Below are 24,230 nucleotides of genomic sequence, written 5' to 3'. Positions count from 1 at the left end.
ATATATATATATATATATATATATATATATATATATATATATATATAATGGAATATATATATATATGTGGTATATATATATAATGGAATACTACTCAGTCATCAAAAAAATGAAATCCTGCCATTTGCAACGACATGGATGGCACTAGAGGGTATTATGCTAAGCGAAATAAGTCAGAGAAAGACATGTATCATATGATCTCACTGATATGTGGAATTTAAGAAAGAAAACAGGATCATAGGGGAACGGAGGGAAAAATAAGACTATGAAATTAGAGATGGAGATAAACCATAAGAGACTTCTAATCACAGGAATCAAACTGAGGGTTGCTGGAGGGGTGGAGGGTGGGGGTAACTGGGTGATGGACATCAAGGAGGACTTGTGATATAATGAGCAATGGGTATTATATAAGACTGATAAATCACTGAACTCTACCTCTGAAACTAATAATACATTATATGTTAATTAATTGAATTTAAATTTAAAAAAAGAAAAGTTTGCTGGCAGAGTAGTTGGGAAATCCTGCAGTGAGAATGTTGGGGATAGCCCTTGGCACCTTGTAGGAGCTGCTTTTGTTGCTCATCTGTGTTGGTCAGCTCTCTTGAATTCCTTAGGACCAACAAGATTTTGCTTGGTTTGTTTTGTTTCCTTTTGCTTTGCTTTGCTTTGAAGCCCTGTGCAGGGTAGGTGTTGTGATCTTGGAGAAATGTGGCCTAGGAAATTGGATGATACTAGTCCACAAGCATACACCTGGCAGAGGAGGTGGCAGAATAGCTCAGTGGCCCAGAGGAAGCCTCTCTGCAGAGCATTTTATTCTTTTTACTACCTTAGAGGCTGATAGCCAAAGGAGGGCCTTGGTGCTTGTTTATATTTTATGCCTATCTAATTTCCGTGAGGTGAGGAGACCTATAATGAAGATTACATTTAGAGAGAGATTTGAAAAATAAAAAAGGAAAACTAGAAGCAGTGCTGAGGAATAAGCAGAAAGTGCAGGGGCTGTGGCACAAGTTGATTGTCACAACTGAGCATTACATTTAGTTCTAAATTTTCTCCTAGCTAACGAAAAACTGGAAATACAGAGAATAATATAGTGTGCATTGCATGAATGGAAGAAATACAGCTGTCCTTCAGAGATACATAGTTTCTGTGACTGGATGGAGGTGTTAGCTAATGCTGTGGTGGCAATCATTTTGCAATATATAAATGTATCAAATCAGCATGCTGTACACCATAAACTCAATGTTGTATGTCAATTATATCTCAATAAAACTGAGGTAAAATATATAAAAAAAAAATCTACCTCCCTAAGGCCCCACCTCAAATACCATCACATTAGTGGTTAGGGTTTTAACACATGAATTTTGGAGGGATATAAATATTCAGTGCATATTAGATAGTGAATAGTGCTGTCTCATTGTGGTTTTATTGCATTTCCCTAGTGGCTAATGATATTTCAGTGTTCACCTTTTCATGTGCTCATTTACCATAAAATATACAGATTTATATCCTCTCTGATAAAATGTCTCTTCATGTCTTTTGCCCATTGTCTAATTGGATTGTTTCTTTACTGTTGAGTTTTTAAAGTTCTTTATATATTCTAGATACTAGTTTATTGTTAGATGTGTGTGCAGATATTTTTTTCCCTACTCTGTAGCTTATTTTTTTCATCCCATTAAACAGGTCTTTTGAAGAGGGAAAGTCTTTAATTTTGATGAGGTCCAGTTTATCAATTTTTGTTTTATGACTTCCACCAAGTCTAAAAACTCTATGCTTAGCTCCAAGTCCCTTAGATTTTCTCCTATATGTTTTTGCTCAAAGTCTTAAATTTCTACATTTTACATTTAAGTCCATGAATTAATTTTGTATAAGGTGTGATATACAGTCAAGGTTTATTTTTTTGCTTTGGATGTCCAGTTGATTTAGCACCATTAAAAAAAAAAGGCCTATCCTTTCTCCATTGAATAACCTGGAATTTTAATTGGGGTAGTGTTGAATTTGTAAACTAAAGTGAGGGGACTTGATATCTTAAAAATATTGAATCTTCTGTTTCATGAACATGATATATCTCCATTTATTTAGATCATCTATAGTTTATCTCAGAAGTGTTTTGTAGTTTTTAGTATACAAGTCTTACACATATTTTACTGAATTTATCTCTCAAGCATTTAGTATTTTTTAGTGCTTCCATAAATGGTAATGTTTTTAGATTTCATTTTCCAGTCATTCCTTGATAGTAGATTGAAATACATATGATTTGTCTATATTGCTAAATTAATATATTAGGTATATAGTTTTTGTAGATTCCTTAGGATTTTCTACAGATACTCATGTCAGGTAATAAAGGTCTACTTTTTCCTTGCCAGTCTTTTAGCCTTTCGTTGTTTTTCTTACCTTATTGTACTGGGAAGTAACACCGAATAATGTTGAATGAAAGTATTGAGAGCAGGTGCCATGCCTTTTTCCTGACCTTAGAAGGGATTTTTAAAATTTTTTTTTTTTTTTATTTGCGAGAGAGAGAATGAGAGACAGAGATCATGAGAGGGAGGAGGGTCAGAGGGAGAAGCAGACTCCCCGCCGAGCAGGGAGCCCGATGTGGGACTCGATCCCGGGACTCCAGGATCATGACCTGAGCCGAAGGCAGTCTCTTAACCAACTGAGCCACCCAGGCGCCCTAGAAGGGATTTTTTATATGTGTGAATCTTAAAAAATCATTATACTAATTTTCAGTCTGGCATAAGTAATTTCTTAAGGATTACTAAGAGCCATGGCTATATTTTTATTTGTTAACTCTATAATCCTTATAAGATTACATTTTTATTGTTTTAGAATAAAGAAAATATGTATCTCATTATATATTGTTTGGACTTTTGATAGGGAAGAACTGAAGAATTACATTTGAGAATCTTTTTGGAGTTCAATTATAAATATTTAGAAGAAATTTAAAGAAAATAATAATTCTATCAGATACTCATCTATACATATAATTTCATTTGGTTGAATCAGGTAAGGTGCAGGATGAAAGAACATCAAAATAGAATTGATAAATGTAATTATAAAAAAGATACAAATAAGCTGTGTTTTTTTTGTGTTTGTGTGTGTGTGTTTTGTTTTTTTCCCCTGGACACAATTTGATAACACATGGAAAGCAAAATGAAACTGATAGCAGTTTAATTATATTCAATAGTGGGCATTAAAGGAGAAGAGAAATATTTGAATGCATTTTGTAGATAATTTTAGGAATGTAGTTCTTTTAAACCTACATAAGCTTTTTAGGAAAGGTATATATAAATTAACATGCAAAGTTTAAAAATTGGTGTCAAAAAGAGCAAAGGGGGGGATCTATTGAATTCAAGAAACATTTAATGATTAACTATGTTTAAAATTTTAACAGAGTTTAAAAAAAACTTATACCAGTATTGAAATTAGTGGCTGCTAGGTCATATTTGGTAATACAAAAACAAACCAATATATGCTTTATTAACTTTAAAGTCAGGGTGAAATATAGATTAGTTATTCAAATGTATGTATTTTAATTAGTGACCATTATATACAAAGTGTTATGTTATATTGGAGAATAACAAAGGATTCTCCAGTGGCCTAATTTGAATGGAGTACTATAAACCTAAATTCAGTTTCTACAGTAAAAAACTGAATCCATAGTCACCTCAACAAGTTTTTCTTTCTTATTTCTGTTGGCTTAAAACATTGGAGTTGTTTTTAGCATGGGCATTATATTATTTCATATATCATTTCATTTATTATAATGGCCTAATGAGACAAGTATCATTGCCCCATTTTATAGAAAGGAAATTGAGGTTTAAAGAAATTAATCTATATGGAGTCACAAAACTAGAAGTAACAAAGGTAGGTTTTGATTTTAGGACCCTTACCCCAAGCTGTTTTTTCTCTTAAGTATATTCCTTTCCAGCCTGCCTTTGTTATAGTTGCTTCTTCCTGTATATTCACATGTTTAACCTGTCTTAGTAATTCTTTCAAAATATTGGGAAGTTGAAGTTGGAAAAGGAGTGGAGGAACCTTAAGATATAATTCTGAGAAAGATGCTATTAGTAAATGTAGTAAAAAATCAGTATTGTGATGTTTTTAAAATTATGTGCATAGAACATATATTACTGAAGAAAATATTTTTGGCTTTGGAGCATTATTGAAAATTTCAAGAACCTAGAAAATACGTATTTGAAGCCACATTTTAATAGAATTTCAGTTCTTAAAAATAAATGTCTAATTCTTTTCAAAATGAATTTATATTCTTTATTGTAAATGAATAGCTTTGTCTTTTTTTTTTTTTTTAGGCAAATATTTATTCTAATTTCCATAAGAAATAGCTTATAGATAGTATTTAGGAGGAATTATTTGCCATTTAACTAGTTTTGCCATGCCTCCTCTTCCTCTACCTCCTTTCCAGACATGTTTTTAATATTTACTACATATTTTTGACAATATTTTTTATAATAAAATTTAAGTGCTCAGAGTTTCTTAAGTCACTGATACTTGCTCTTAAATTTTTGGTGTTCTTTTTCCTCTTTGTTCTAACCAATTATTGTTAGAGCAGGAACCAATGCCCCATTTATACGTTAGACATAGAGTCATTGATAAAAGTATTTATTGTGTGCCAACTATATATATAGAATACTGAGTTAAGGTCTATTAATGCTTATGTATTTTTTTAAATATATAAAATCTAAGTAGGAATGCATAGACATGAATGAATGTCTTAAACTTCCAGAAATCTTTGCCGTATAATAACATAGGAGCAAACCTAACAATACATTAAAAAATGTATATTTTTTATATGCTTCAAGGAAAACAGGCATTAGAATTTTTGCACTTAAATTTGAAGAAAGGTTTGATGACATTTCAGTTGCAGAACCTGTTGACTTGGGAAAATAACATTAGAAAGCCATCTGGTGTCCTGTGGTAGCCTTCATGTCTTCCTGTTTTATTAGATAGCTGTGGTAGCAGTGTAGAAGGAACGCTGATGGATTTAGCTACAAATGTCAGTACATAACAAAGGGTCAATTAGAATAAACTAGGAAAGACTTTATTAAAATATAATAATTGATACCATGATAAGATAAAGTACTCAATAAAAGAAATTATAAATTAGATTCATTATAGTCTTTTTATAAGATGGGTAATGCATAATGTACAGTTTAGAAAGAATTCTACTAGAAACAGAACTGCTTTAGAGAAGTAAAAGGCGAAAGATTTATGCGTTTTGAAGAGAAACCGGAGTATAGAGAAGTATATTACATGAAAAAATATACTTAAGTGACATACCACATCATGCCTGGCAAATGAGTCTTATATGTATGTATGATAATATGCATGTATACATATATACATATGTGTATATGTACATTTATATATAATGTATAAAACCAGTTATAGCCAAATGTATGCAAATATTAACTAGACTGGAAGCAAGAATAGACAAATTTTAAGCAGTGTTCTGAAAGAAAAATTGACTGTGATCTGCCTAGTTAGAGATTTGGATGGAGGTGAGATTAGCCTTTGCTATTGTTCTGGGTTGGACAGCAGTCTTAAATTTTTCCAGTCTCTTCCCTTAGGATTACAGGTTCTGTTAGCATCTATCTGTTTCCCTTTTGCAGTATCACAAGATACTGTTTTACCTAATATCTTGTTACAGTATTTATGAGGGTCACTGACTACCTTTGAAGCCTGCTTGTCATTCTACTAAGCCATTGCCACATGCCATAGTATTATGGGTAGTATCCCATTATATGTATTAAACTGGTATTGATTACTTTTTTCTCATATAAAAATCTGAGTTTGTGTGGTTTCTCTGCTCTGTGGGTTAATCTCAGACCTAGTCTTTTTTGTCTTACTTCTCTGTTGTTCTTAGATGTGACTCTCATCCACATGGTATAAGATAGTTTATTACCTGTTTATAGTATTCCAGCTAGCAGGAATAGTAATTCCTAATAGTGATTTGGAAGGAGAGGGCTTGCCTGTTTTGTTTGAGAACCCACACTTCACTCTGCTCACATCCCACTGGTTAGAACTTAGTAACATGGTAACACTTAGCTAGCTGTAAGGATGGCTAGAAAATAAGTCTTTAGGAAGCCATATGTCCAGACAAAAATTTGAATGGGAGGCTTTTTTTTTTTAACAATAAAGAACGGGAGAATAGACACTGGGTGGACAGCTAGTAGTCGCTAATGTCTCATTGGTTAGATACATATCTGATGATGTTTCTATTACCATGTAAATACTGGTAACTCTCACCCAAAAATATGCTTTCAATTGTGACTTCTCCTAATCCTCAGATCTGTAGTGCTTTCTTCTACTCCACTTGGATAAACATAAGTATCTAAAATTTAGTATGTTTAGGGGCTCCTGGGTGGCTCAGTTGGTTAAGCATCTGACTTTTTTTTTATTAACATATAATGTATTCTTTGTTTCAGGGGTACAGGTCTGTGATTCATCAGTCTTACACAATTCACAGCACTCACCATAGCACATACCCTCCCCAGTGTCTATCACCCAGCCACCCCATCCCTCCCACCCCCACCACTCCAGCAACCCTCAGTTTGTTTCCTGAGATTAAGATTCTTTTATGGTTTGTCTCCCTCTCTGGTTTCGTCTTGTTTCATTTTTCCCTCCCTTCCCCTGTGATCCTCGGTCTTGTTTCTCAAATTCCTCATATCAGTGAGATCCTATGATAATCATCTTTCTCTGATTGACTTATTTCGCTTAGCATAATACCCTCTAGTTCCATCCATGTCATTGCAAATGGCAAGGTTTCATTTTTTGATGGCTGCATAATATTCCTGTGTGTGTGTGTGTGTGCGTGTGTGTGTGTATGCCACATCTTCTTTATCCATTCATCTTTTTTTTTTTTTTTTTTTAAAGATTTTTATTTATTTATTTGAGAGAGAGAGAATGAGAGACAGAGAGCATGAGAGGGAGGAGGGTCAGAGGGAGAAGCAGACTCCCCGCCGAGCAGGGAGCCCGATGTGGGACTCGATCCTGGGACTCCAGGATCATGACCTGAGCCGAAGGCAGTCGCTTAACCAACTGAGCCACCCAAGCGCCCCTATCCATTCATCTTTTGATGGACATCTAGTAAGCATCTAATTCTTGATCTGAACTCAGGTCTTGATTTCAGGCTTGTGAGTTCAAGCCCCACGTTGGGCTAAATGCTAGGCATGGAGCCTACTTAAAGTAAGTAAATAAAAATAAAAATAAAATTTAGTATGTTTAAATCTGATCAAACAATTTTATTCCTCCTTCCTATTTTCTCTATCTTGAGTGGTGGCACCATTATCTACTACCATTACCCAAGCTAGCAACCTGAAATTTGTCCTTCTTAGCTTTCCTTACCCTATGTCTGGTCAGTAACAAAATCTTGAAGATTTCTTGAATCTGTTTTTCTCCTTCCATTTTGAAACAGCATGCCGTTATCATTTCTCATTTGGATTATTGAGATAAGTTTGTAACTTACACACTGCTCTCAGAGTGATCTGCCTGAAATAGATTGAGCTGTGTAATGCCTGTGCTCAGTAGCTAAAATGTATAGAGTAATTACTACTTGTCAGGCACCATTTTAAATTAAGTACTTTATATTTAACAAATCTTTTGTGTGTTTGTGTGTGTGTGTGTGTGTGTGAAAGAGAGAGAGCACAAAAGCAGGGGGAGTGGTAGGCAGAGGGAGAAGCAGGCAGAAAGGAGAAGCAGGCTCCCCGCTAAGCAAGGAGCCCAGTGCGGGACTTGATCCCAGTAACAAATCATTTTTATCTTCTCAAACCCTGTGAGGTTATATAGTTGACTAAACTGAGACAAAAGAGGCTGAATAATTTGTCCAAATTCAGTTAGTAATTGGCAAAGACAGGGTTTGATCAGTCTGGCTCCAAAATTTGTGTTTTAAAAAACACATTATATTGCTCAAAGTATTTGTCCATTGCTTCCTGAGTAAAATACAATCTACTCAATGCGCAAAACCCATCCAAACTACTTTTTCTCATTTCTGTCTTGCTTACTTACCCCTGTATCTTACTACTTTCTCTTCATGTATTCTACTCATACTAAGTAGATATAGTACACTTGGAGTTTTCCAGCACACCACATGACTTTTCACACTATTGTGCTTTCCTCAGTCTCCTTCAACTGGTTATTTTGTTCTCTTTCTTTTAGACTCCTCTGCTCAGGAACCATGATTGCTGGCTCTTATCTTTGGCTACCTCAGTCTGGGTCGGAAACCCCTTCTCTGTGATTTTATGTCATCCTTTAGATCCCTTAATCATAGCCCCCATCACTCTGGATTACAACCCAATTTCTGTGTGTCTCTTTGTAAACTTTTCAAGAATGGAATTGTTTTCTTTCATACTGCCTGATGTTCAGACATTGTTAGGTTCCTTTTTTTTCCCTAGATCTTTCTGATGCTATTCAAAGATCTCAATCATTTCTAACCAAAAAAATGTATGGCCCTTTTTGAGGCTTCTTTCTCTTTAGTTAGTAATTGGTAACCATTGTATTGTGATATATAACAGTCTTTTGGCCTCCATGACAACTTGATGCTCTGGTTTTTCTTTTTTCCTTATATATTAATATCTGGCTCCTTTCTGTCTTTTTTTCTACCCCTAATGCATGTTGTTTTTAGGACTTAGTCATCAACCCTCTGATTTCTCTTTTTTTTAATCTAGTCAGAGAATTCCCGTATCTTTAACTCTGACTTCTTCCCTTTTCTTTTTGTTAATGCCCTCTGGGAACTTCACAGTATGTAATCATGACTGTTATTTACTGAATACTTTATTCTGTGCCAGGCATTATGCTCTTTCTGTATGTTATTTCCTTGAATTCTTAACTATGAGATAGGTGGTCATACATTTTGCAGGTGAGCTAAATTGACATAAGAAAATGTAATGCCTAAATTCCCACAACTATCAGGTAGTGGAGCTGGGATTCCAGCTCTGTTGTCTTCAAAAATCCTTGATTTTTAACAGCTCTAATATCCTGCCTATTAACATCTTATAATATCCAAAACTACTATGAATGGGACCCTCTCCCATTGTTAACTGTTTATCTTGTTATTTATATCAGTCTTTCATTTATTGCACTTTTGTTCCATGAATTTGTCTTGGTAATTTTCCTTAGCAATTTTTAATTTCTACTGCCACTCCCTTAGTTCCTTATTGCCAGTTCATCCTGTGGTGATACAAATTCATATTGAACAAAGACAACATGTAAGTTTTAAAATATCACATGACCTTTATCACTATTGTTGATCTCCCTTTTGAACTTTCCACTTCACATAAATTAGTCTACTTGTGTTTTTTACCATTAATTCTCCTTGTCTAAAATACTCTTTTTTTCATTTAAATCCTAGCCCCAATCTCTAGTCTCAATTTATTGTCCATAGAAGATTGCTTTTTTCCCTGAACTTCTGTACTACTCAGCTTTTTGTAAGCTCATTTGGCCTTTAATCATATAATACTTTATATTTCTGACTGTTATGTCTGTATGTTGTTGCTTTTTTTTTTTTTTTTCTTTTTCTTCTTTCCAACTCTGAACTGTAAATTCCTTGAAGTCAGGGTTAGTTTTTTTACTTCTCTTTAGTTCCCATATTCAACATCTGGCATAATACCAGGAACATCTTAGATGATTAAACCATTGAATTAGGAGGGGGGGGAAAGATGGCGGAGCAGTAGGGGACCCTATTTCAACTGGTCCCTGGAATTGAGCTGGTTATCTACCAGACCAGTCTGAGCACCCACGAAACCATTCTGAGGTGTAAGAAGATCTGGATCTCTACAAACAGAATATCGCAGGCGGTTAGTTTTGAGGTACGAAGCGGGGAGCCGTGATTCCCCAGGCAGATATCGGAGGATAAATGGCAGCGGGAGGGTGCCTGGCCGTGGGGATCCTACACCGCCAGTGAGCGACAGCCTTGCTCGCTGGGGACAGGCACAGACTCGCAGACCGGTAGTGGCAGGGAAAGGACTTTAGGGCAGCCCCCGGGGTGGAAACCCGGAGCGGTGGGGTTGCACGCACGTGAGGTGGGAGCGGCTGGTGGTTTTAGAAGCACAAAGGGCAGAGATGTGCTCCGACCTGGAGGCAGGACTGGAAGCGCTGCAGAGAGGCGCACAACCCAGGACACTGCAGTTTATAGCAGCACGGACAGAAACGGAGACAGTGTGGCCTGGAGAGCTCACTGAAGAACAGACTGCGGTCTCTCTGCTCTGAGGCAGAGGGTTGGAAATGGTCTCTTCTGCTCTGACTCGTGGAAGAGATGCGGAAAGCCGCCAGGGAAAGCCGCCAGAGAACAAAAGCCCCCAAAACTGATTCCCACTGAGCCCATCCCCTGCCACAGGGGTGCAGGGCAACTCTGTCTGAACAGGGTTGCCTGAGTAACAGCGTGGCAGGCCCCTCCCGCAGAAGACAGGCTGGGAAACAAGAGGCCAGCAACCCTAAGGTCCCAAGAAGACAGGTGCATCTTGCTTGGGTTCTGGTCAATAATTTGGACTCTATACATTCCCTCAAACACTCATCAACAGAATGACTAGGAGGAGGAGCCCCCAAAATAGAAGAGACTCGAAGATTATGACTTATGCTGCAGATTTACAAATGGATGCAGATATAACCAAGATGTCGGAGATGGAATTCAGGCTAGCAATTGTGAAGACAGTGGCTAGAATGGAGAAATCAATTAATGGCAACATAGAGTCTCTAAGGGTAGAAATAAAAGGTGAATTGGCAGAACTTAAAAATACTATCACTGAGATCCAATCCAATCTAGATAATCTTAACAGCTAGGGTAACTGAGGCAGAAGAGAGAATAAGTGACCTGGAAGACAATATAATAAGGGAAAAGAGGAGGCCAGGGAAAAACAACTCCGAATCCATGAAAATAGAATCAGAGAAATAAGTGACACCATAAAGTGTTCCAATATCAGAATAATTGGAATCCCAGAGGGAGTGGAGAGAGAGGACTAGAAGATGTATTTGAGCAAATCGTAGCTGAGAACTTCCCTAATCTGGGGAATGAAACAAACATTAGGGTCCTAGAGGCAGAGAGGACCCCTCCCAAGATCAAGGAAAACAGGCCAACACCCCGGCATGTAATAGTAAAACCTGCAAATCTTAGAACCAAGGAAACCACCTTAAGGGCAGTTAGGGGGAAGAGATTCCTTACGTACAGAGGGAGGAACATCAGAATAATGTCAGACCTATCCAGAGACCTGGCAAGCCAGAAAGGCCTGGCAAGACATATTCAGTGTACTAAATGAGAAGAACATGCAGCCAAGAATACTTTATCCGGCAAGGCTTTCATTTAGAATGGATGGAGAGATGCAGAGCTTCCATGACTGGCAGAAACTGAGAGAATATGTGACCACTAAGCCGGCCCTGCAAGAAATATTAAGGGGGGTTCTATAAAAGGAGAAAGACCCCAAGAGTGATATACAACAGAAATTTACAGGGACAATCTATAAAAACGACATCTTCACAGGCAACATGATGACAATTCATATCTTTCAATAATCACTCTCAACGTGAATGGCCTAAACGCTCCCATAAAACGGCACAGGGTTGCAGATTGGATAAAAAGACAGGACCCATCCATATGCTGTCTACAAGAGACTCATTTTGAACCTAAAGATACAACCAGACTGAAAGTGAGGGATGGAGATCTATCTTCCATGCCAGTGGACCTCAAAAGAAAGCTGGGGTAGCAATTCTTATATCAGACAAATTAGATTTTAAACTAAAGTCTGTAATAAGAGACACAGAAGGACACTATATCATTCTTAAAGGGTCTATCCAACAAGATCTAACAATTGTAAATATCTATGCCCCCAACATGGGAGCAGCCAGCTACGTAAGCCAACTGTTAACCAAAATAAAGAGTCATATTGATAACAATACGTTAATTGTAGGAGACCTCAATACTCCACTCTCAGCAATGGACAGATCATCTAAGCAGAAAATCAACAAGGAAACAAGAGCTTTGAATGATACATTGGACCAGATGGACCTCATAGATATTTACAGAACATTCCACCCTAAAACAACAGTATACTTATTCTTCTCGAGCGCACATGGAACTTTCTCCAGAATAGACCATATACTGGGTCACAAATCAGGTCTCAACCGATATCAAAAGATTGAGATTATTCCCTGCATATTCTCAGACCACAATGCTCTAAAACTGGAACTCAATCACAAGAAAAAATTTGGCAGAAATTCAAACACTTGGAAGCTAAAGACCACTCTGCTCAAGAATGTTTGGGTCAACCAAGAAATCAAAGAAGAACTTAAACAATTCATGGAAGCCAATGAGAACAAAAACACATCGGTCCAAAACCTATGGGATACTGCAAAGGTGGTCCTAAGGGGGAAATACATAGCCATCCAAGCCTCACTCAAAAAAATAGAAAAATCCTGAATTCACCAACTAACTCTACGCCTTAAAGAACTAGAGAAAAAAAAGCAACAAATGACGCCTAAGCCACGCATCAGAAGAGAAATAATTAAAATTAGAGCAGAAATCAATGAATTAGAAACCAGAAACACAGTAGATCAGATCAACGAAACTAGAAGTTGGTTCTTTGAAAGAATTAATAAGATCGATAAACCTCTGGCCAGACTTATCCAAAAGAAAAGAGAAAGGACCCAAATTAATAAAATTATGAGTGAAAGGGGAGAGATCACGACTAACACCAAGGAAATAGAAACAATTATTAGAAATTATTATCAACAACTATATGCCAATAAACTGAGCAATCTGGATGAAATGGAGGCCTTCCTGGAAACCTATAAGCTGCCAAGACTGAAACAGGAAGAAATTGACAACCTGAATAGGCCAATAACCAGGAACGAGATTGAAACAGTGATCAAAAACCTCCCAAGAAACAAGAGTCCAGGGCCTGATGGATTCCCTGGGGAATTCTACCAAACATTCAAAGAAGAAATAATACCTATTCTACTGAAGCTGTTTCAAAAAATAGAAACAGAAGGAAAACTTCCAAACTCATTCTATGAGGCCAGCATTACCTTAGTCCCCAAACCAGGCAAAGACCCCATCAAAAAGGAGAATTTCAGACTGATATCCCTGATGAATATGGATTCCAAAATCCTCAACAAAATCCCAGCTAATAGGATCCAGCAATACATTAAAAGGATCATCCACCACGACCAAGTGGGATTTATCCCGGGATGCAAGGGTGGTTCACCATTTGCAAATCAATCAGTGTGATAGAACACATTAATAAGAGGAGGGAGAAGAACCATATGGTCCTCTCAATTGATGCAGAAAAAGCATATGACAAAATACAACATCCTTTCCTGATTAAAACTCTCCAGAGTATAGGGATAGAGGGAACGTTCCTCAAGTTCATAAAATCCATCTATGAAAAACCCACAGCGAATATCATCCTCAATGGGGAAAAGCTGAGAGCCTTTCCCTGAAGATCAGGAACACGTCAAGGATGCCCACTTGCCACTATTGTTCAACATAGTACTAGAAGTCCTAGCAACAGCAATCAGACAACAAAAAGAAATAAAAGGTATTCAAATTGGCAAAGAAGAAGTCAAACTCTTTTCGCAGACGACATGATACTTTATGTGGAAAACCCAAAGGACTCCACCGCAAATTACTAGAACTCATCCAGCAATTCAGTAATGTGGCAGGATACAAAATCAACGCACAGAAAACAGTTGCTTTCTTATACACTAACAACGCAACTATAGAAAGAGAAATTAGAGAAACGGTTCCATTTACAATAGCACCAAAAACCATAAGATACCTCGGAATAAACCTAACCAAAGAGGTAAAGGATCTATACTCTAGGAACTACAAAACACTCATGAAAGAAATTGAAGAAGACACAAAAAGATGGAATAATATTCCATGCTCATGGATCAGAAGAATAAACATTGTTAAAATGTCTATGCTACCCAGAGCAATCTATACCTTCAACGCCATCCCGATCAAAATTCCAATGACATTTTTCAAAGTGCTGGAACAAACAATTCTAAAATTTGTATGGAATCAGAAAAGACCCCGAATCGCCAAGGAAATGTTGAAAAAGAAAAACAAAGCTGGGGGCATCACGTTGCCCGATTTCAAGCTATATTACAAAGCTGTGATCACCAAGACAGCATGGTAGTGGCACAAAAACAGACATATAGACCAATGGAACAGAATAGAGAACCCAGATATGGACCCTCAACTCTATAGTCAAATAATCTTTGACAAAGCAGGAAAAAGCATGCAATGGAAAAAAGATAGTCTCTTCAATAAGTGGTGCTGGGAAAATTGGACAGCCACATGCAGAAGAATGAAACTCGACCATTCTCTAACACCATTCACAAAGATAAACTCAAAGTAGATGAAAGACCTCTATGTGAGAGAGGAATCCATCAAAATCCTAGAAGAGAACATAGGCAGTAACCTCTGACATCGGCCACAGCAACTTCTTTCAAGATGCATCTCCAAAAGCTAGTGAAACAAAAGCAAAAATGAACTTTTGGGAGTTCATCAAGATAAAAACCTTCTGCACAGCAAAGGAAACAGTCAACAAAACAAAGAGGCAACCCACAGAATGGGAGAAGATATTTGCAAATGACACTACAGATAAAGGGCTGGTATCCAAAATCTATAAAGAACTTCTTAAACTCAACACCCAAAAAACAAATAATCAAGTCAAAAAGTGGGTAGAAGATATGAACAGACACTTCTCTGAAGAAGACATACAAATGGCTAACGAGACATGAAAAAGTGTTCATCATCATTAGCCATCAGGGAAATCCAAATCAAAACCACACTGAGATACCACCTTACACCAGTTGGAATGGCCAAAATGGACAGGGAAAGAAACAACAAATGTTGGAGAGGTTGTGGAGAAAGGGGAACCCTCTTACACTGTTGGTGGGAATGCAAGTTGGTACAGCCACTTTGGAAAACAGTGTGGAGGTTCCTCAAAAATTTAAAAATAGAGCTACCCTATGACCCAGCAATTGCACTGCACTCCTGGGTATTTACCCCAAAGACACAGATGTAGTGAAAAGAAGGGCCATATGCACCCCAATGTTCATAGCAGCAATGTCTGCAATAGCCAAACTGTGGAAGGAGCCGAGATGCCCTTCAACAGATGAATGGATAAAGAAGATGTGGTCCATATATACAATGGAATATTACTCAGCCATCAGAAAAGATGAATACCCAACTTTTGCATCAACATGGATGGGACTGGAGGAGATTATGCTAAGTGAAATAAGTCAAGCAGAGAAAGAGTCAATTATCATATGGTTTCACTTATTTGTGGAACATAAGGAATAACATGGAGGACATTAGGAGAAGGAAGGGCAAAATGGGGGGAGCGGATTGGAGGGAGAGATGAACCATGGGAGACTATGGACTCTGAGAAACAAACAGGGTTTTAGAGGGGAGGGGGGAGGGGGTATTGGTTAGCCGGTGATGGGTATTAAGGAGGGCACGTACTGCATGGAGGTATACAAAAACAATGGATCGTGTATCACCACATCAAAAACATGTATTGTATGGTGACTAACATAACATAATAAAATTTAAAACAAACAAACCATTGAATTAATGGACTTTATTACTTTGATACTTGTCTGATTTGAGATTTAGAAAAAAAATTGATAATCTTACCGATAGAGCTTAAATCACCATGGAATTATCTCGGAAGCAGTTCCTTAAAGCATTATATTGAAGAGATTTAATTTAAGTACATTAGTAATTTACATAGTTTATTGCATCTCTTATATCTTTAAAAATATGTCATTTTCCTTTTTTTCTCCCTCTCTCTCGCTCTTGTTTTTTTATTTTCTGGCAGCCGGTTCGAAGGCAGTCCCTAACCCCTCCTCCTCAGAACACCATTACGTGGGAAGAATATATATCTGCTGAAAATGGAAAGTAAGTTTTTTTGTTTTATTTTATTTTGGAAAGTAGGGTTTTTGTTGTTGTTTTTGTTTTTTTTTCTCACTGGTTTTTAGAAAGAAAGGTTTGTAAAAATGTGAATATTTAGGTGTAAAATTATTTTAGAAAGAATTTTTAGTTTTGTCTGAAGTAATTCTTTTATCTTGTAATATATGGATTAAGTGTGATGAGGGAAAGAAGCAACCCCAGTTACATTTGAATAAGTTGTGGAACCTTCTTTTTACATGCTTGCTGCCATTTTATACAACCCAAAAAACTTAACAGCACATTATTCTAAGAAAATATAATGTGAGGAATTTCCCACTGCAGTTGCTGGAGTTTTTCTATTATATGTGAACTTTTATATTTTGTTATTATCCTCAGTCTTTAGCATGGCGGGTAAAGCCATTCACTGGTTTTCTACTCTTTGCCTTTCTAAGCTCATCCCCTGTCACTATCTGTTTCAGCCTGTGCCAGACCTCTTCTCGCCATCCTTACATAAGACCTTGCTTAATGTTATATGACTGATCCTTACTAGAGTACCTATTACATTACATGGTTTGTATGTAGTAAATACTTACTGAATAAAAGGATGATGAGTGAACAAATGGTTTATTTTGAATGAATAAATAGATTTTTTTCTAGCCAGCCCTATCAAAAAAGGTACAGTTATTTATAGAAATCTTTTTTCCTTTTGGTGGAGAATAAAATATTACCTACTTCCATGATTAGGAAGAAGTTGTCATGACTTTTTTTTTTTTAATATTTAAGGATTATTATTATACTTTTCTAACTTCTCCCAAATGTTTCCAGCTTATACCAGTCTATAGTTTATATAGAATTTTTTATTCTTTACTTCTTACTGCTCAGTGCTAAGAAGTATAGACAGTAAAAGAGATTGAATTGAATAGTGATTTTAGAGATATACAATATTTTTCAGCTTTACTTTTTCTAGAAATTTGCTTTATTCCTAAAAATAGTGATTATTAAAATTATATTTAATATGAAATTTGTTGACTTTGATCATTTTTTCTGAACTTCTACCTTATGTTATTTTCTTTTTTTGGTACCCCTATCTCATTTCTTACACATCTTAAGTCCTTTTAGCATAATTTAAAATTATTTCTATACAGAGTAAGGAAAATTAATTTATTAATGATGTCATTAGAAGTGGACAGATTCTTCATAGGAAGATGGTAGCATGTAGAAAAAGTTTCCTAATTTTTTGTTTTTTTCCCATTTTAGAGCTCCTCATCTGGGAAGAGAACTGGTGTGCAAAGAGAGCAAGAAAACATTTAAAGCCACAATAGCCATGAGCCAGGAATTTCCCTTGGGAATAGAGTTGTAAGTTTGTTACTAACTATACAAGTCTATGAAAGAAACTAAGAAACCCTAAAGGCTGTAATAATATTTGCATCTGAGTGTTGCATTTGAGTCCTATGAAATGAAAAAGCAAATAGCCATTGATTTGATAGTTCATGCACTCTTCTAGACAGTTTCTATTTCACAAATTATTAGCATTTTTACTGTTTTAACCAGATAAATTTTTGAAGTTTTTTAAAATTATAAAAATAGTAAATGAATCCATGCTTATTATAAAAAATCTAACAGCATGGAAGTTTACAGAATAAAAATGAGTTTACTTTTACCTCACTAATAGTTAATAGGTGAATAACTGGGGTATTTTTGTCTAGATTTTTCTGTGTGTTTTTGCCTTTTTTTTTTAATTAATTAAAAAAAAATATTTTATTTATTTGACAGAGACATAGCGAGAGAGGGAACACAAGCAGGGGGAGTGGGAGAGGCAGAAGCAGGCTTCCCGCCGAGCACGGAGCCCGATGCGGGGCTCGATCCCAGGACCCTGGGATCATGACCTGAGCCAAAGGCAAACGCTTAACGACTGAGCCACCCAGGCACCCCGCCTTTTTTTTTTTTTTTAATAAGATTGAGGAATAGTTACATTTTTGTTTTGTGTTTCATTTTTTCTTTTAAAAATGAGTGTATCTTGGAGTTCTCACAATAATTACATTTTTATCTCTTTTTCTTCTTCCCTTGGTATTTTGTAGTATTGATGTACTGTCCTTTATTTTATCATCCCCCTACTGATAAACATTTTGATTATAGTTTGTCACCATTGTAAACAGTACTGAACATCTTGAATATATCCTTTCAAACCTGTGCTCATTAGATGTTCATTTAAAAAAATCCAATTTGTGCGGCACCTGTGTGGCTCAGTTGGTTAAGCATCTGCTCTTGATTTCAGCTCAGGTCATGATCTCAGGGTCATGAGAATGAGCCCCTCATTGTGTTGGACTCTGCGCTGGGTGTGGAGCCTGCTTAAAATTCTCTCCCTCCCTTTCTGTCTGCCTCTCCCTCTAAAAAAAAATACAGTTTGGAGAGATGGGTGGACTGGGAGTGGTGGGTAGGGGCAGCTGACTGACAGAACTATAACTTCAGGCTCTCTCTAAAGTAGGGGATAAATTGAAGTACCAGGCTATTTTTCCTTCTTAGTTTCTTCCCCTTCTAATCTAGCCTAGTATATTAAAAATTAATTATCATGGAAGAAAGAAGGACTCATTTTCTACAAAAGATATACATGTCTCATACCCTCAGTAACCAGAATTTAGAAAAATGGGTAGAATGAGCTATACAGCTCTCAATCTGTAGATTAGAGAGGAAGATTGATAGTTGTGAGAAGATGTGGGAAAGGCATTTAGCCATACCTACAAATCTGGATAATTCATCCTATCTTGGATCCAGCTGACTCAAGAATCACCAGTTTTAAGTTCTAATAAAGAAGAAAAATGTGGCTAATTGTAAGATGCTATCAATTTTATGAGTTATCCCAATTTCGCAGTAAATATGTGAAAAAATGGGTACATTAGAATTTATAAAATGTGGCCTTTATAACATTCTGAAAAAAAACAAGAAACATAGCTTGTAAGAGCCAGACAAAATATTCATTCTAGAATAAAACATAGGTCAAAAACAGAAGAAAATTCCTTGTAAATGCTATGGAAAAACGTAAAAAGTGTGAAATAAGTAAACTAGGTCATTCTAGATGAGATGATACGATAATAGAATGAAATGAAAAGGAGATTATAAAGCTAAGGAAATAAATTAAGCACTAAATAACACTATTGCAGAACAAATACATTAGAAACAACAGTGAACACAAAAGATGTGGCTGAAAAAATTTGATAGCTCATAGTGAATTTAATGAAAAAAGTTTAAAGGAATTAGAGAAGCAGTATTTATGGAGGACAAAGAGGGTTCAACATAAGGATCACTGGTGATCCACTTATATAGAAAGCCTCCAAAATGTAACCAAAATAGTATTCAAAGTAGGGTAAAAATTTCTCTGTAAGGAAAAACTGAATCTGTAGCATAACATTAGGTTCTAAGAAAAATCTAAGAATGATTAGTAACAATAATTATCCTGATTAAACTATTGGACTTTGATTGTAAATAAAGAAATCCAAAGGCATTCAGGCAAAAAAGAGGTAAAAACCTGGCTTTACATTTTTTCACATCTTTACATTTCTGAGACAAAGAAAATGTGATCAGGTAGTATATCTGGCTAAGATGTCATTTAGATATCAAGGCAATTGAAGAAAACATAGAAGAATTCAAAAACATAGCAGTCATATGGGTCCATTTTGAAAGAAAAATAATACTACTTGAAGATGAAATCCATTCAACTAAGAGATGAAAGAAGTTACAGTTAAAGGCTAATGTAATACTGAATTCTGGGAGACATTATGAAATTATAATTCAGAGGGAAAGAAGCATAAACTGAAATTTAATGCCAGCCAAATTTCCCTTTAAATATGCAAAAAAGAAACTCATTTATGAAATCTGTAAGAAATCAAGGAATACAAAGAATATAAGAGCCCTTCATACATATAAAATTGACCATGAAATTCAGCCACCCAGTGAGACTAATTAAAGAAGTCAGGACTGTGTAGACCTCAGGAAGAACATGGGTATAAGCCTTTTCATTTAAAAATAGATCTAAAATCAAACAACTATGGAAATTATGGCTTTACAATCAAATGTAAATGTTGTAAACTTTAACACACTAAACACAGTAATAAAACAAAAAATCAGGAGGAAGGAGGTGACATTTCCTCATCCTTAACATCTAGAAGTCAATACTACTGTCTGAGTTTGATGCATGTACTTATAAAACAACATAAGGATATAAAGAAATCAGTTTGAAAAATGATAACATTTTTTTTTCTCCTTCCATTTTTCAGATTATTGAATGTTTTGGAAGTAATAGCTCCCTTCAAGCACTTTAACAAGCTTAGAGAATTTGTTCAGATGAAGCTTCCTCCAGGCTTTCCTGTAAAACTAGGTAAGAGAAAATTTACATGTAATTTCAGTGTCTATTAGAAATATGGAGCTGTTTACTAACATTTAATAAGAAATGTGTTTGGAAGGAAAATGATTTTCTAGTTGCTTAGATTTTTATAGTTTTTCTGTGATTACATGGATCAAGATTCATGTTTTATCAAATATGTAAAGTGCCCAATGAGAGTTCTAATTCTACTGGATTTAAGTTAAATGTAAGGGATATGCAAATATTTCATACGAGAGGGTATGGATGAACTTATAATGCACTGTGATAATGTCTTCTAATGTCAAATAGGGAGACTGGATTTTAGCCCAAATTTTTAGCAGATTTTTGAGTTTCTGAACAGTGGGGATGTTTCTGGGATCAACAGTCACTGTTCATAGGTAAAGTAATACTCATATATTTTATTTTTTAGTCTTAAATGTTTAAACTTAACTTCATCTTAAGCAATGATCTTTAAGAACAGTTAGCTCCCATTTTTGTGCATATTTATCTAAGTATATCAGAAAACTGGGAACAAGAGACTATTAAAAGATTCTTTAGGAGTTTAGGCTTAGATTTAGCATTAAGCTTGAGGAGAGCCTTTACTACCACCTCTACTCTATTTGGATGGTATTAAATATGTCACCAAATATTTAATCAGTGCTTGCTATATGCCAGATGCTTTTCTAGGGGTGAGACAGACAGTAAAAGTGTCTGTCCTCTTAGTGTTTACATTCCAGTGGGAGAGAAAAATAAATATATAGTAAATTTAACCTTTATTTAATCTCTCAGATGGATTTTACTTTTTAGTCATTGTTACTGAAACCACATTTCAGAATAATTAGGCCAAAATGCTTTTCTCACAGAAATAATGCTTTCATTGCTAAAAAGCAAACGTGACCTTTTCAACTTTACAACCTTGGAAATAAGGAATTTGTGGGTTAAAGTGGATTTTAAAACATTTCAGAATGTCACTATAGATTCCCTTTGTGATGAAAAAGTACTGGAAACCCGGTGTCTACTTGAAGAAAAATCAGCATAGATATACAATATCTTTACAACACCAGAAATGATTTGAAAACTAAGCAATCAAGAGATGTGTGTTTGAGTTATGGGTCGGGATCATTATGTGATCATTTCTGCAGAAGCGAAAATCCCACTGTAATTTTCTATAACCAGAAAACAGTTGAAGCATTGGACTCTCTTCTAGGTACTGTATTTAAAGTGCCAAACTAAAATAGTGGGCAGGGATTGAATATATGAGAGTTTCAAACTATCCCAGCATTCACATCTGTTTAAGTCCCCAAATATCTATTTAAGTCCTAAACCGCAGTCAAACCCCACAATACAATATAGATTTGTATGCAAAAGAAATATTTTGATTATGTGAAAAGGAAAAAAAAAGTCTACAATACTTCTTTGCAGGCATTTCTCTAATGTAGAACCACATTCTTAACAAGGGATTGATAATCTTTTGCTTGCATACTAAAGTTATTGGGAATTTATCTTTCTCTCTTTTGTCTTTTTGTCCTTCTTTTGAATTAACCCTGTAAAACTCTAGCCCTGGGTCTGTTTAATCTTCCACCATTTCTGTTTCTGTGCTCAGGCTTAAAAATACAATTGAAGGGAAAATTACAAAAATTTAGAAATTGTTAAGATAATTATGTTTTCAAAATCAGCCAGAGCTTTAAATGCTAATTATGAATAATCTTTTCTCTTTTTGCTTCTCCTTCCATTCTACTCAAAGGCTAAATTTGAACCTCTTTTACCAGTCCCCAGCTTCTCCCACTACTTCCTTCCACAGTCTAAGCAGATGATTTTTGCTTCCTTAGTTACAAAAAAAGACAATCAGAAATGAGACCTCCCTATTACTCCCAAGCCCCCATACAGACTTTTTTGTCCCAAGTCCCACCTTTTCCTTTCTTTCCTATCTCAGTGGAAGTGGTACCCCTCTTCTTAGCTTGAATAATCTCTTCATTTATACTATGGATCTGTTCTCGCATCTCTTTTAAGAACCTTGCTCTCCCCATATTTTTCTTTTATCTTCAAACTCCCTTCTCTACTGCTTTTTCTCTCTTAGCTGTTAGGCTTTGTTCAGGTCTTTCTCCTTTTAAAATTCAACCAACTAAATAAAATAACCCCTTTAACTCTTCCCTACCCAGCACTTGCCTTTAATCTTTGTTTTTCATAGCTTGGCTACTTGAAAGTCTAGTTTTATATCTCCATTGTTACTTTCTATGTGCAATTTTTTTGTAAAGGGGAGAAGTTGAAGGGACATAAAGGGAGACAGAGTTTTTCTACTTCACTTGAACCTCTAAAATGATGACACTAGAAGACTATGATACGTTTTATGTGTGTACACACACACACATATATATATAATATATAGCTAAAGAAGCTATACAAAGAGGTACATTCAAAAACACTAGATAAATGAAAATGAAATTCTAAAATAATCAAGTAACTTATAGGAAGGTAAGAAAAGAAAACAAAGAAATGAAAAACAGACAAGTAAAAAAATAAAATGTCAGACTTAAGTCTTAATATGTAAATAATTCCATTAAATGTAAGTAGTCTAAATAGACTATTTAAAAGGTAGAAATTGGCAAAACAGATTAAAAAACATGACCCAAATATATATTCTCTTCAAGAAACTGCCTTCAAATATGATATTGAAAGCAAAAGGATGGAAAAGAATGTTTCATTTAAACATTAATCAAAGGATAACAGGACTAGCTCTCTTAACGTTAGATAAAGTAGATTTCAGAGCAAAAAAAATTACCAGAGACAGATAGGGATATTATATAATGATAAAAGGATCAATTCATGAAGAATAGCAATTCTAAATGTATATGCACCAAACAAAAGAGCTACAAGGCAGGTAAAACAAAAACTGAAAGAAATGAAAGAAAAATCTACAATTATAATTGGAGACAGTTGATATAACAACTAGACAGAAAATCAGCATGGATATACAATATCTTTACAACACCATAAACTAAAGCACCTAATTTGCATTTACCCAACATTAGCTAAATACACATTCTTTTCAAGTGCCTATGGAAGATATACCGAGATAGGCCATATCCTGGTCCATAAAACAAACCTCAATAGTTGTAAAAGAGTAAAAAAATCAACCATAATAGAATCATACTAGACAACAGTAGAAAAAGAAGAGCAAAATAAGCCTAAAACCAACAGAAAGAACGAATAGAGTAGAAATCAGGGAAAGAGAAAACAGAACAAACCTAGAACATCAATGAAGCAAAGAGCTGGTTCTTTGAAAAGATTGATAAAATCAACAAATTTGCAGCAAGAGTGATAAAAAGGGAGAAAACACAAATTATCAATATAAGGAATGAAATGGGCTAGCACTACAGGCCCTGCAGAAATCAAAAGGATAATAAGTACAATAAGGAATGAAAGGGGGAGAAAAAGGCATTCAGAGCAGAAAGAAAGAAAACCTCTGTTTGCAAGAGACATGATTCTGTAAGTAGAAATCCCAACGATTCTACCAAAAACTAGAATTAATGAGTTCTGCAAGATGGCAGGATACAAATTAAACATGTAAGAATCAATAGTATATTTCTGTATACCAGCATTGAACACATAGACACCAAAATTTAAATATTAAGTACTTTTACAATTGCTAAAAAAATACTTAGGCATAATTTTAACTAAACATACATTATTTGTATGTTGAAAATTGTATAACACTAATGAAAGAAATGAAAGGAAGATCTAAACAAATGGAGAGATATACCATGCTCATTGATTGGAAAATTCAACATAGGAAAGATGTTAATTCTCCCCAAATTACTATACAGGTTTAACACAGTTCTTGTCACAATCCCAGTAATATTTTTTTTATAGATACAGACAAGATTATTTTAAAATTTACATGGGAAGGCGAAGAATCTAGAATATCTGTATTAGTTTTATGGGAATGCCATAACAGAATACCAC

At 35.4% G+C, this 24,230-nt stretch overlaps 1 protein-coding gene across 1 annotated transcript in view; it reads left to right on the top strand.

Annotated features, from left to right (window-relative positions):
• The window catches only part of ANKRD13C (ankyrin repeat domain 13C), a 94,427-nt gene that overhangs the window by 64,274 nt on the left and 5,923 nt on the right, over nucleotides 1-24,230 (top strand). The window contains exons 10-12 of the mRNA XM_021678111.2: nucleotides 15,840-15,919; nucleotides 17,168-17,266; nucleotides 20,182-20,282. Of these exons, the coding sequence (XP_021533786.1) occupies nucleotides 15,840-15,919; nucleotides 17,168-17,266; nucleotides 20,182-20,282 (280 nt within the window). The remainder of the gene's footprint in view (nucleotides 1-15,839; nucleotides 15,920-17,167; nucleotides 17,267-20,181; nucleotides 20,283-24,230) is intronic.

The sequence above is a fragment of the Neomonachus schauinslandi genome, chromosome 4 (genome assembly GCF_002201575.2).
Source record: "Neomonachus schauinslandi chromosome 4, ASM220157v2, whole genome shotgun sequence".
Taxonomy (NCBI): domain Eukaryota; kingdom Metazoa; phylum Chordata; class Mammalia; order Carnivora; family Phocidae; genus Neomonachus; species Neomonachus schauinslandi.
The sequence above is the reverse complement of the archived record's forward strand: the minus strand, read 5'-3'. Positions and strand labels throughout refer to the sequence as shown.